This window comes from Nelumbo lutea, chromosome 5 (genome assembly GCF_056320005.1).
Source record: "Nelumbo lutea isolate HS-2025 chromosome 5, American lotus-T2T, whole genome shotgun sequence".
NCBI lineage: Eukaryota > Viridiplantae > Streptophyta > Magnoliopsida > Proteales > Nelumbonaceae > Nelumbo > Nelumbo lutea.
Genome location: NC_142688.1, coordinates 19133041 through 19147639, shown reverse-complemented (window position 1 = coordinate 19147639; position 14599 = coordinate 19133041). Strand labels below are relative to the sequence as shown.

Genomic DNA, 14599 nt, shown 5'->3' with positions numbered 1-14599 from the left:
CATTAAGTGAAACAAATTTTACAGAATTTAATTATTTCTCAATTTCTGTTATTATATATTATTCGTTTTATTATATTTTACAGTTACAATATTCCAAAATTTCGGTGGGAATAAAAAACCGATATCAGAAAAACAATGTAACCAAGTTTCACCGACATTTCGTCCTTACATCACATGCTAAATGTATGTAATCGCATCCGTGTCAGTTTTATTAATTAGCAGTGCGCACGTGCATTGCACTCGCGTATTGATTAAATGTATGTAATCCCTTTTTTTTATTTGTTTTCCCACGTTGAAGGACCAAATGGTGTTAGAGTTGGTGAAGAAGTCTTCTACACATACTGCTAAAGCGGTTGTTTGCATGTTAATGAGGCATGTGACCGTCAGTGTGCTTTTCTCTTAACCGTCTATATTGTGGGTCCTCGTTCTTGTTGTTATGTGTTGATGAATAAACAATTATAGATCCTCTCTTCAGCAAACTTGACCGTAGGATCACTGATCACAATGTCAAATTGTGGGCCAGTTGGTTGGTAAACGAAAGAAATGCCACGAGGAAATTTTTGGAATTACGAGATTTTGGTGAACAAAAACTCCCTGTCTTCGTTTTTTTTTTCTGATTTTCTGTGATCGAAGTTGGTATTTTAGGGTTGTCGATTAAAAATTTTGTGTCTTTTTGCAGAATAACTGCCATCAATTATAGATTCTCAGTTTTGTATATCGATTTCCTAAATCGGGTTTATTTTTTACTCTGGGTGGTGCAAATAAGGACAAAACTTTGAAAATGTTAATTAATTATTATTTTTTTTATCACCAACCCCGAGCCAATGACCAATAATACCAAAGCCTGAAAAGAGAGGAAGATACTAAGCACGCTGCACACATACACGAGAGAGAGAGAGTAGGAGATGGCGATGGCAATGGCGCTTCGCAGGCTATCCTCGTCCGTGAGGAAGCCGATTCTTCCTCTCTCTAATGGCGGCTCTCTATATTACATGGTATCCTTTTGTTTTCCTTCAAATTCAAAATAACATTTGGTTCTTTACCGACAACCAGAGATTTGAAGTTCATGCTTTCCTTATATTTCATTTCATTTTTCCTGTTTAGTCTTCTTTGCCGAATGAAGCCGTTTACGATAAGGAGAAATCTGGTGTTACGGTAAGCAAATTTCTCTCTTTCTTTCTTCGTTTTCTGTGCTTAACTTGATTCAGTTTTCGATTTACTACCGTTATTTTCTTCCCGTGTATGATCTTTGTTTCTCTGGGATTCGTCCTTAGATCTTCTGCACACAGTTTTTTTGTCTCACTTTCGATTTTAACTCTTACTTGGGAAATTTGGTTCCAGTGGCCAAAGCAGTTGAATGCTCCGCTCGAGGAGGTCGATCCGGACATTGCAAATATCATCGAGCTCGAGAAAGCAAGACAATGGAAGGTGCTTTCCAACATTTATTGTCCTTTGTTATGGATTGAAAATTAAGGTTTCAATGTTTTGATGCCACGTAGGTGTGGACTGTTCAGTTAGACAGTTAGATGAATTTTGGAAACTTTCAGATTCTGGTCCGATGTGATTTTCTTTGACAGCATAGTAGTTTTAATTAATTGTAAATTACATGTCAAGGATCTTAATTTTGAGCGTTCAGTTTTCTCTGCTCCTTTCCGGATCTCTATCTGTGATGAACCTTAATTTGAAATTTAGTATATAATGTGAATTTCTTGACGGTGTTCTTTTTTCTTGTGTTTGAAAAGGGACTGGAACTCATACCTTCGGAGAACTTCACGTCTGTATCTGTGATGCAAGCTGTTGGGTCTATCATGACCAATAAATACAGTGAAGGATATCCCGGTGCTAGATATTATGGAGGAAACGAGTAAGTAAATCCCCCTCCCCAATTTACCTCTATTGTCCATTTATGGTCTATCCTTTATTTTCAGATTTTCCTGGTTGGATCTGATATGAAACTGTGTAAACTGCACCCTCCAGGTACATTGACATGGCAGAATCCTTATGCCAGAAGCGTGCCTTGGAAGCATTTGGGTTGGATCCTGCGAAATGGGGAGGTAAATGTGTATGATATTTGGAGCTCATAAGATAAAATAATTCAGTAATATTGTGCTGTTTGAAGCCTTTGTTTCAGTGTCTACAATAGGCCAACTAGTTCTCTATTTATAGTTTATGTTATTTTTGAACTAACCTCCTTTGTGGAATGCTTAGCTTACTTTATTTCCTGCAGTTAATGTGCAATCGCTATCTGGGTCCCCTGCTAATTTCCAAGTATACACTGCATTGTTGAAACCTCATGAAAGAATCATGGCACTTGATCTTCCACATGGTGGACATCTTTCGCATGGCTATCAGGTGCTTATAACATTCCATTTTTCCCAGCTAAATTGGAAATATTAGTTTGCCCCTAGAGATTAGTGCAAATAATATTGTCTAGTGCTGTTGTGTGGACTAAACGTTTACCTTCTAAATCTATCTAACGGGTATAACTTGCTCAAAGGAGGTTACCTGGCCACTTTGTTTTTCAAAAATCCTGTGATGTCTTGGTTGTGTGCTAACCATCTGGTACAAATGACCAACTTCATTTAAAGTAACTATTTGAATTTTCTCTAACTAAGTTTTCTTTGTAATGCAGCCAGCCCTCCTATTCATGGGGAATATTTGATTGAATAGACTTGGCCAAAAAAAAGTTCAAGTTAGCTTGTAAAATCTGGAAGTACTTAACTATACCTAGGAAATACCTGAAACGGAAATGACATGAAAATTCCAAGTGTACAATTAAAGGATCATAGACAATCAAGAGTTTATTTAATATCTTATTGTTCCAAATGAATTCAACCATTAAATACACTAAATGATTTCAAGGAATTATTTTCCATTTCAGACACTGAACTGTTACTGGTTGTAGTATATTCTTGATTGTGGTTTGTCTATTGTAAGTTTCATTTTGTCTTTTGGTTTTATGCAGACCGACACCAAGAAGATATCTGCTGTCTCTATATTCTTTGAGACAATGCCTTATAGATTGAATGAAAGTACTGGATACATTGACTATGACCAGGTACTTTTTTTGTATTTCTTTATTATCCATAATTTTCACTCTCGTATCAAGCAAATTTGCATAATGATGTGCTGTTGTACTGTTGATTGTACTAAATGTTATTATCATCATCTTTGGTGCTAATGTCTGGTATTAATAAGGAAATGAGTGCTGAACCTTGATATCCAAATATGGCATAGACAAGGTGCGGGGAACAGAACTTGCCATAAAATTGAAATGCCTGACAACACAACACCCATGCAGGTATCTGGATATTGTGGTTCTTATATCCTAGAAAAAATAATAATTCAGCACTTATTTCAAAGAATAGTACAGAAATTTTTTAACCAGTTTGATTGATAAAAAAAAAACATTTTGTAACTGGTTTGGATAATTCAGATCAAGGTTGCAATTCAGAAGGTACATGTTATTGTCAATAGAGAATAGAAATATGATATTACAATTTCTAAGAACACTTGCAGAAAATCTGGATACTCAAATGTTAAATATTTTGTTACCCAAGGATGAGTCCTCTTGCTGTGTGTCCATAAGATCAGCATCTTACTGGAGAGCATAGATAAAGCAATGACATTTTTATTTGCACTCTAACTGCTGAGGAGCTAGGAGTTGAAATTATCATTTCTCAGTTACCGTTTTCATTCACAAAAGATCATTTATTCATTTCACCACTTGAAAATCACATAACTAGTTATTAGGAAACATTCTGGAAAGAAAGCACAAAATTCTCAAGTTTTGCAGAGAATTGTATAATGATTGCTAAAAGGAACAAATATGAGGGATCCACTCTTATGGTAAAATGTAAATTGGTGAGAAATAGCAAGTTCCCTTAAGCATGTTAGGCAAATTTCATATCATTCTCAGGAGTCCTAATGTGTGGAAAAAGTAAGTTTTCACATGAGAAAGGAGAAACCTCAGCCTCTCACTTGATGGGAGCTGAGGTCATAACGTGGGACACATGACGATGCAAGGGGGGTTGTGTGGCTCACAGTTCATTTCATATCATATGAAATGACTAGTGTTTTCACACACTAGCATTTGTGCTTTCTCCATAGGGCTGTTCAGGAAGTGTTGTAAATCAACCAAACCAGACTGACTCCACCCAAGATGGTTGGTTCTAAAAATCAGTCAGTTGGTTTTGGTTTATAAAATGGTAGAACCCGGCAACTCAGTTCGGTTGCAGATTATGGCATGTTGCAGAAAACTCTATGAACCTTATTATTCTCTTACTTATGTCGGCCACTACTCTCCCTACCCATAATTCCATTCATCTCCTTCAGTCTGCACTCCTCAGTCCTTTGAGGCTTTGACAGGTTGACCTATCTTCTACACTGGCAGGCTGCAAAGTCTACGACTATGCACTGACCTCTCTATTAGTCTATGCATTGATTACATTCTAGTACTTTTTTTTTATTTACATGTTTTGCAATCAATAATTCTTCTACTAAAATTAGTTTTACTTGAGAATTAGGTAATGTGACGTGAGGTTATTGGGTTAGAAAATTTTACTTGAGAATTGGGCTACATTTTGGTTTGGTTTCATTCAAACCTACTAAACCGTCCCTCAATTACATCCGGTTATGGTTTTTTTTTATCAAGTCAGTCAGTTTCGTTTGACATATAAGTCAACCTGACATGGTTGGTTCAGTTGATAAAAATAAGTGAAACTGAACCAAGCTGACCTGTGTACACCCCTAATTCTCCGTAATCTGAAGGTGCTTTATCCTACAAGTGCTAACAAACTGTCCATTTCACTTTTAGCTTTCTATTTCTGACACACCTTAGTGGCTACCTATGATTTTTGACGAGTATGAGACCCTTGTCAAAACTGTAGCTCATATAGTATTGCAAATTTCCAATAAAATATTGAAGCAAGAACCTTAATTGTCTCCCACTTGCGGCTTAAATGTACACAACTTTCAAGTCCAAGACCAATAGCATGTTTTCCAAAACAGCCAGTACTTTGTAGACAGATTCCTTTCATAAACATGGTGGATAAATAGTTTTATCACCATTCTGCATACTGAGACTCGTATCCTTTGTTTTTCCAAAATGATCCTTCTCACAAACTTAGAAAAAACAATCTGGTTTTATATCATTGGTTGTTTGTATTAACTGCCCTTTACCAATATCAGTGCATAACTTCAAGTTATACTGATGTTATCATTAACATAAAATGCATCCCTATTTCATGCAATTTTCTCTACATGATTTGTACTTTTTTTTACAAAGAGTTGACTCCTAAGAAATTTAATACAGTTGGAGAAAAGTGCCACACTCTTCAGACCAAAACTAATAGTTGCTGGTGCAAGTGCTTATGCACGCCTCTATGATTATGCTCGCATTCGCAAGGTAAACTCCTTTAGATTTAAAAATCAAGGAAACATATTTTTGACATTGTTCAACACACTGAAAAAACTAAAAATAAAATGAGAGTTTGTCATGGATTTTGGCAGGTCTGTGACAAGCAGAAAGCTATCCTGCTGGCAGATATGGCACATATTAGTGGGTTGGTTGCAGCCAGGGTGATTCCATCTCCTTTTGAGTATGCAGATATAGTGACCACTACAACACACAAGTCACTTCGTGGACCACGTGGAGCCATGATCTTCTTTAGAAAGGGGGTGAAAGAGGTCAACAAGCAAGGCCAAGAGGTGAGCTTTATGAAGAGAAAACATCTACTCTATTGGGTTAATTTTTGCTGAAGTTTTAAACCCTTTTGCACATTTCTTTAGTGAAACTGAGGTTTCAGAGTAAAAATTTGTGCAACAAAAACTAATTGTTCCATTGAATCCTGAAGGTCTTTTATGATTATGAAGACAAAATCAACCAGGCTGTCTTTCCAGGGCTTCAAGGTGGTCCACATAATCATACAATTGGTGGATTAGCTGTTGCGTTGAAACAGGTATTATATTGATTAAATGATTTTTCATCTTATATGGAGATATATGGTTGGTATAAAGTGGTTTTCAGTCTTTCATGCCTCCATCAGATGAGTCAAATCAACTAGTCTTTCACTACTCAAAGTCCTATTATCAGTTATTGTCAGCCTCCAACAAAGTCCAGTTTGGAGTTTGACCTTTGGGGCTTTCTGAAATTTTATATTATTGATGGGGCTATCTGAGTGATCTTACAGAAACGAGGACATAAATTTGTACTCCATTACAACTGTCTAACATGGCAGATTTATGTAATATGGAGCACATCCTTGATCCTTGTTACAGTTGTCTTTGTTTGTGATCAATGTGGTTAATGCTATACCTTGTTTACTTTTCTTTTTCTTGGGTAAAGAGGCCAGTACTGTATCAGAAGTTCTTCAACTTCTCTTTTTTAGCGTCATTTGTTGTGGGATGCTACATCATATGGCATGCCACAATGCATTCACTTTTTTTCACACTAGTATTTTCTTATTAAGGGGTTCACTTATTTAAACTCAGGATTCTACTTGGATTAGAGCACAGTTAAGGGTTTTCCCTTTTTGTCCACTTTTGTTTGTTGTAGTTGTTCTTCTTTAGCCAAGTTTGCTCCAGTCAAATGTTGGAGTGCATGGCACAAGTCCTTGTAATTAATATGACTGAGGCATATTAAGATCTACTTGTGTATCTATCTATGCCTTCCTAGTTTTGTCAACTTCATATAGATTCATCTTTTATGGTTATATGGATGCAGGCCATGACTCCAGAGTACAAAGCCTATCAAGAACAAGTTCTCAGTAATTGCTCAAAATTTGCCCAGGTATAGCTATAGGCAGTTTTCATGATTTTTATATGATCATCACTGTCCTTCTTCCAGTGTTGTTCTTTTCTATTGAATGCAGATTTGTAAATACTGCCTGGTATTTTCTTATTAATATAATAGTTCTACTTAGCTTTTGAAGTGCACTAATTTTGCAGAGATTAGTAGAGAAGGGCTATGAGCTTGTCTCTGGTGGAACTGAAAACCATTTAGTCTTGGTGAACCTTAAGAACAAGGTAAAATAGACAATGTTTTCTATTCCTTTCATCATCTTGATTTTAACTACTTTGTATTTTCTTTTATTTTCCCTCCAAACCCCATGGATGTTAGTGAGATTTGAATCTTCTGCTACAAGGACTTGATTTTGGATTATTTGAATGATGCCAGATACTAGATAATTAGATATGCATAGATAATATACTATTTTTAGCATGAAATTAAATGTATTAATTCCTTGGAAATTCTGTTGTACAGGGAATTGATGGCTCTAGAGTTGAAAAGGTATTGGAATTGGTCCATATTGCAGCCAACAAGAACACTGTTCCTGGGGATGTGTCTGCCATGGTTCCTGGTGGCATCAGAATGGGTAGAGACCTTTTTCCTTAATTGGCTTGGACATATTATTTGATTCATATAAATTTCAACTAAGGTGCCATTGCTTGGTTTAATGGTGAATTCTTGGGATGACAAGCATAAGAATGTGGGTTCAAGTCTGAGAGCGGCCACTTTGTGCAGAAAATGCCAAAGGTTAGGTCCGTATCCAGTCTACCCTTCCCAAGACCTAAGATAGCTGTGACCAACATTTTAGAAATAGCCTATTTATACAGATTTCAACTTGATGAGCTTCCTCTGTCTTTGGTGATTCAGGAACCCCAGCCCTTACGTCAAGAGGATTTGTTGAAGAGGATTTTGTAAAAGTAGCTGATTTTTTTGACACTGCTGTGAAATTGGCCGTGAAGATAAAAGCTGAAACCAAAGGTTCCTAATTCACAAGCGTATATTGTCTTTATAAATGTTTGCTTTTAGTATATTTCTTGAAATGCTTTTAATGGTGTCTATGTACTTAGGTGTGATTGCTAATTTGAGGTGTGTTGTATGATGGTTTCTGTAACCAGGAACAAAGTTGAAGGACTTTCTGGCTACAATCCAAACAAGTGCTAATGTCCAATCTGAGATTTCAAAACTTCGCCATGAAGTCGAGGAGTATGCTAAGCAATTTCCTACAATTGGGTTTGACAAGGAGACAATGAAGTACAAGGACTAGGGAAAATATCCTTTCCTGCAAGGTATGTTAAATGTGGAAGTATCATCATTTGAGGATTTATGCAATAAAATAGTATTTACTCATTCTCTATGCATAACATTTTGATGCTTCTGGTATCACAATGTCTCTGTATCAGAGGACTTTGCCTTGTTTCATGGAGATCTTTAACACACAATATACTGTTTCTGTAATTAAAAATAATAATAAGAATACATGTTACATGTCTGACTCTGTTTACTCAAAGAGACCCAAACAAACATTCTTCTCTTTTGTAGGAAGAATGCAAATTGGCCCAAGTATACAAGATTCATTCGTAGGTACATTTTGTGTATGAAACTATGAATCCGTTTCATTTCTTATTCTCATGCTGTTTCTGCAGTGGTTACAGGCGGTGGGAATTATTGCTTGAAAATCATAATGAATGGAGATGATTGGAGAGAAGAAGGCTTTCTGTTGTGAATGATGAAAAATTTGCAGAGAACGAAGCTATAAAATCAAGCAGAACTTTTGCTCTATATCAGTTTAATTCATGCCCGTACTCTGTACATATATATTTACTGATGCTCTGCAATATAAACCCTCCTTGGTTTCAGAAGAGATCTATGGTTTATGTATTCTTTTAGAACTGGAATTGGAATTATAGCTGCATAAAATAATTCGAAGAAGGAATACTGAGGTCAGGATGGACTGAAGGTGGACTGCACTGCATTATCTACATTTCAACTGGTGCATTCCCCCTTGCAGTCCAATGGTGCACAACTGCATACATGGGGTTTTCGACCTGTTAGCCAATTGGCCTTCAGGCTCTTTCCTAGGCCAAAATTGGATACCATCAGATTACTAATCATCATCGTCGGCTTTCTGGTGTTAGACTATGGGGTCTGGAAGGTTACAGTTATCTAACTAGATTTGAGCCCGCAAATTTTAATGAATGATTGCCCAATGCCCACGTAAGTTTGTCACTTTACCGTGTTTCTAAGATTCGATAAGTGGGTTGTCCCAAGAGTTTTCGGGAAGGAACATTTTTTGCTAGTACACATTACAGTTGCGCTGGAAGCATACGGAGTTACGGACCAACCTTTCAATAATTGGCATCAGCCAAATTGCGGATAAACGATTCATCAAAAAATTGCTTAACTAAGGAAGAGAAGGGCAGATTGCTTTTTGCGGGTAATTAAGGCCATGTTTGCTCATTTTTACCCAAAATGAAATTCTAAAATGGATAATAATAATGATAGGTAAAAATAGACAGAATGATGAAATATTGCTATGAACTAAATATTTTTTTCATGGTTTTCAAAATCGGATTAGATCGGTTCCGTTTTTCCCAAAAACTGGATTTCCTCCCAAAACCGTTGATATTGGTCAGTGAATTGCTGAAATGGGCGGTTAATTGTTCGAAAGGTTTTGACCAATTTTTATTTTTAAATTTTTTTTTGTAAGAATGGGCCGAGCTTTTGGTTTGAACGGTCGGACTGCTCGACTCGGTAACCAGACCCTTGACCGGTTTGGTCACCGGGTTGTTTTAAAAACCATATTTTTTTCTTAAAAATGAATTCTTTTTAGACCGACAAGTGTTCTATGTTGCTCATTTTCATTCTTTAAAAAAAAATTGTCGATATTTATAAACCGCCAAGTCGCCAACCTAAGTCTCCAAAACTATTGGTATAGATGTTTACCGGTGGATGGCCGACAGTCAACATTTACTAGTTGGCATAGATGTTTTGTAAAAGTACTTTCATAAAAGTGCTTTTATAAAAGTACTTTTGTAAAAATGCTTTTATAAAAGTGTTTTTATAAAAGTACTTTCCTAAAAATGCTTTCGTGTAAAAGTGCTTTTGTATAAAAGTACTTTTATAAAAATATTTTTGGAAAAGTATTTTCATATAAAAATACTTTTATTATAAAAGTGCTTTTATAAAAGTACTTTTGTAAAAGTGCTTTCGTAAAAGTAAACATCCAGGGTAACAATTTTGTAGGTTGAGTTTCCTCAAAGAATGAAAATGAGTAAGATGAGGTATGATTATTTTTCATACTGCAAGGTACTCAACTTTTGTGCTATAGGGTTGATTTTTCATTCTAAAAAAAATGTGAACCATTGCAAAAATTTTATAACTAACACTCTAATGTTATTCATTCTTGCCCATTTTTATTTAAAATGAATACGAATTAAAGCTCAGTTTGGAATGAATACAAATACAAATATATAAACTGCAAATACATACAAAATAATACAAAATATAAGGTTTTACGCTCTATATATTTGCATTTATACTCCTTCCAAACTAAGCCTAAAAGAATTAGGCCCATAACAGTGAACTAAGCATGACCTAAGTGGCAATATTTTTCACACTAGACATATTAGATACAATTAATAAGGGACAGGCGTTTAATTAACAAAGCTTCCTTTGAGCACTCGACTTATAGATCTGAAAATCAAACATTTGTTGATTTAAAAAATTGGATATGAAGTATTAGGGGCACTTTTGAAATAAAATACCAGGCCATTCCCATAAACATTTTCCAATTAGTATAGGTGGTCAAGTTACCATTTTCAAACAACAATAAAAAGATTCTTGAGTGTCCTCTAACGACTTAATGAAAGTCTAACGATATGAGTTGCAGTATACGGGTTGTTTTGAATGAGGTATATTGGATAAACTACGTAGGACGAGCTAATGAGAATCTAACGACCTGTAAAAGTCAAAGTCAGAGGTCTTAAGATGGTTTTAGGAAGAACTCTGACGCTCAAGTAGGGGAGGCGAGGTCGGCAAGACCAAGATGATGAGGATGAATTGATCGTAGCCAAGCAGAGCTGAAAGAACTTTACCCACAGGGGGAGGACATGTAGAGGACTCCGTCATCCGCCACATGCCCCTCTCGGTTTGAGGCTCTCAATGTGCATCGTAGTTGTTGTCTTTGACGCGTGATGATGCTCCACATTGCCAATCTAGTTGAATTCATGGTCATATCTTCAGCCACGTTAGCTTCTATGTGGTGGTTCAATTGGGGTGAAATATGCCCCATAGAAAGAGAGAGCTCTTTAGTAAAACATAAACTATTCGATAGGTTTTAGCACATGAATTAAACTACCGGGGGGAGGGGGGGGGCGCTTTAATAAATGATCTTAAAACAATTATAAACATAAAAAAGCAGCCAAATTACTAAAACATCACCTAGGGGTGAGCAAGAAAAACCGAACTGAATCAACATGAAATCGATTAAAATCAAATGGAAAATTCAGTTAATCAATTTGGTCGATTTGGTTTCAGTTCAGTGAATGTTTTAAAAAATGACCCGAAAATGGAATCGTTTTGGCCATTGGTTTCTGGGTTAATGATTTGATCGTCCGGTCTAAATGAATGGTCTATTCTAACAAAAAAATAAAAAATAATAATTTAAAATTAAAAAAATGGTCACAAACCGTTGAATGGGTTGACGGGTTCATAGTTCAACCGCTCGAGTCAACAGTTTGTTAACCTTTTCAACATTTTTTTACCAAAAGCGGATTTTAAGTAAAACGGAATCGGTTGGCTGGACGGTTCTCAATCTGAATGGTCCAACCATCCGGGTCAACGGTGATTCGAAAACCTTGAGTTCAGTATTTAAAAAAAATGAAGGTACCAATGCAGTTTCTATTAACCAATATAGAAAATCAGTGGTTAACCGAATTGACTGGTATTCATATACTATATATTTTGTGTATATTTATGTATATATATTTTATATTTTCTATATATTATAAATTAATAAATATATTTATAATATATAATATTTTATATATTTCTAGTTTTTTATTATATATTTATATATTTTATAATATATTTGTAAATATAAAAAAGTGAAAAAATGATGAACCTAATCGATGGTTAACCAAACTGGTAAACTAGTTAACTGATTGGCTTCGGTTATCGGTTTTCCATAAACCAATAACACCAATTCAGTTTCAAAAATAGGCCCATGGTTAACTGAACCATAGCCGGTTATGAGTCCTATTTCACCATACCCAAGCTTCCAAATTCTAGCCTTCTACCTACAGATAAACCCAATCCAGATTAGACCTGTTCATGGACCGGGCCTGGCTGAGCTTTGTCTTTATATTAACATAAAACATTTAGTCCCAATCTCGGTCCTCATATAAAGCCCAAAGCCTAACAAGAAAATGGGAAAAATGTGTTTTTTTTTTCTTTTTTTACTCAATAAAAGACTAATTTATTTATATTAATAAACTTTAAAACTAAAAAATAATGAAAAATATGATTACAACTAAAAAAAGAGAAGAGAAACAAAGACAACAATATTATATATATTATTATACAAAATATATATATTTTTGCTCTATAATATGTTATCAAGTCGGGGCTCGGCTTGGACCCGGCTTTCTTGAGAAAGCCTAAGTCTGTAGGCCTAAACTCATGTTGAAGTCCGACTTGGAACGAGCCGAGTGGGGTCATCAAGGTACGCAACCCATGAATATGTCTAATTCGGATCTACTACTCGCACAAGTGTACAAACTTCTTCTAGTTAATCCAATTTATAAATTTTGACCAAATTTGGTATTTTGTACCATGTGCCAAATTACTTTGGCCTGTGCATGATCTCATCCATGGGTCGGCATGTGCCAGCCCTACCCAGCCCATGGCCCAGCCCATATAATAAAAAGAAAGTTTTATATATTTTTTAAATTTTTTGTCTATTTTTGTTAATTTAATTTAAATTTTTTATTATTTTTTCAATTAAAAAAAAAAGAATACTTCTCATGGCTTGGCCCGGTCTGTGGAAGTTTCCCTCAGCCTTCCCTTTGTCTCTAAGGGTATTCATAAAAAACCGAATTAAATCACAAAATGCGGTTAGTCGAACCAACTGATATATATATATATATATATATATATTTTATATATTATATATAAATATATATTCATTATATATATAAATATATACATATATTATATTTAAAATAATTTATTTATAAATATATTATATATTATATATTTTTTAAATATTTATAATATATAATATATTATTTATTATTTATAATATTATATTATATATAAATATATAATATATATATATATTATATTTATATAATATATATATATATTATATTTATATAATATATATTATAAATACCAAAAAACCGAATCGATCAAAAATCGAAACCGGCAGAGGTAGTACCAGTTCGATTTCGATTTGAAGAAATTAACCGAACCGCGAACACCCGTATTTATCTCTTATTTCCTATCTAACCAAACATTACATTGTCTAATTCAAGGTTTTAACGCATCCAAAATTACAACACGTCAACACCCCCTGATGGAAACTTGTCAGCCGTCCATTGCGACAGATGATATACATGATAAACGCCGGGTATTATGTTGTCCAAATGTCCAGATTTCAATCTTATGTCAGTGAAGTTCTGATCATGTGAGGGCTTTGCGCCAGTTCGCCTCTTCTTTTTTTCTCCGAGAAAATCCCGAGTTCCCGGAGAAACATGCCCCCCACACTACGCGCTTCAAAAACGCGCCACATGCACATGTCGGCGTGCATTGAGAACATCCATTTATCGTCCACGGTATCTTTACGAGTTCGCCCTTTTGCTACGACATTGTCGTAGTAGCCAAAGGCTAAAATCGAAAGGGTGCCCTTTACTATGAAACGGGATCTGTTCCTCACAAACGGCCGCCTCACATGCACATGAATCGTGCATTGCGAATATTTTCGATGAATAATAATTAATAAGTGCGGGAGGTGTTATAAGGCGCTGTGAGGCGTCCGTCAGACGTGAGGAGCAGATTCGGTCACTTTTATTATGGGGTCTTTGACGTCTGAAGATCCCTGTACTTTGCTTATCCGTCGTTATAATATTTTTTAATTTCCATATTATCCTTATATAATAATATTGGAGAAAAACACTTTTCATCTTTCCCGCCTTTCTCTCTCTCCCTCTCTCTCTCTTCCCCTTCCCCTTTCTCTCCTCCCCTTTCTTCTTTCCGATCTCCTCTGTTTTCCGTTCCTTGCAATTCTAGGTGAGGAATTGGGATTACTCAAAAGAAGCTTATTGAAACAGGAAAACCCAGAGCAAAAGAAGTTGTCTAGATCTGTGCTTGCTGATGTAGATACCCGTCTCCGGAGAAAACCAGCTACAGCTCGAGCATTTTGAATTGGTGGCCAATATTTCTCTTTGACATGATGGGTTCTCAATCTGCCTAACCATCGACAATGCCGATTTCCTCACACACGTTGGGAAATCAGCAACATGCTGAACGCCGTGCACGCGCTAAAGAAGCTCGCCAGCTCCACCGCCACCTGCAATTCCTGCCGTGACTCACCCACCACCACGCACATTATACTGCAAATCCCGCTCATAGTCGTGAACACTAGCGTCGAACTTCTCCTGCTCAATTTTTCGATAAGAAAGAACGTCAGCAACGACGACGGCAGCTCTGATAAGGCGTTGAAGGTGATGCTCAAGTAGACATTGAAGGCCAGGTTTCCGACCCCCAAAGACATCCCGTAGTACACCATTCCGATGCCAAAACCGACGG

At 35.9% G+C, this 14599-nt stretch overlaps 1 protein-coding gene across 3 annotated transcripts; it reads left to right on the top strand.

Moving 5' to 3' along the window:
* Positions 1-470: 470 nt before the first annotated feature.
* LOC148850760 (serine hydroxymethyltransferase, mitochondrial) lies at positions 471-8651 on the top strand. Of its 3 annotated transcripts, none has more exons than XM_088946862.1 (17): positions 471-579; positions 680-995; positions 1105-1155; positions 1342-1428; positions 1743-1864; positions 1978-2054; positions 2228-2352; positions 2966-3058; positions 5315-5407; positions 5512-5709; positions 5856-5960; positions 6725-6790; positions 6949-7026; positions 7265-7376; positions 7658-7768; positions 7906-8076; positions 8434-8651. In XM_088946862.1, exons 2-16 carry the CDS (start codon positions 906-908, stop codon positions 8052-8054), a joined length of 1557 nt encoding a protein of 518 aa, XP_088802988.1. In that variant the 5' UTR covers positions 471-579; positions 680-905; the 3' UTR covers positions 8055-8076; positions 8434-8651. The 3 variants fall into 3 exon arrangements, 2 of the variants coding, with proteins under 2 accessions (XP_088802988.1, XP_088802989.1); XR_016099646.1 differs by lacking the exon at positions 471-579 and adding an exon at positions 8330-8371 and having other exon boundaries at positions 616-995; positions 8443-8651; XM_088946863.1 differs by lacking the exon at positions 471-579 and having other exon boundaries at positions 616-995; positions 8443-8651.
* The last annotated feature ends 5948 nt before the right edge of the window (positions 8652-14599 follow it).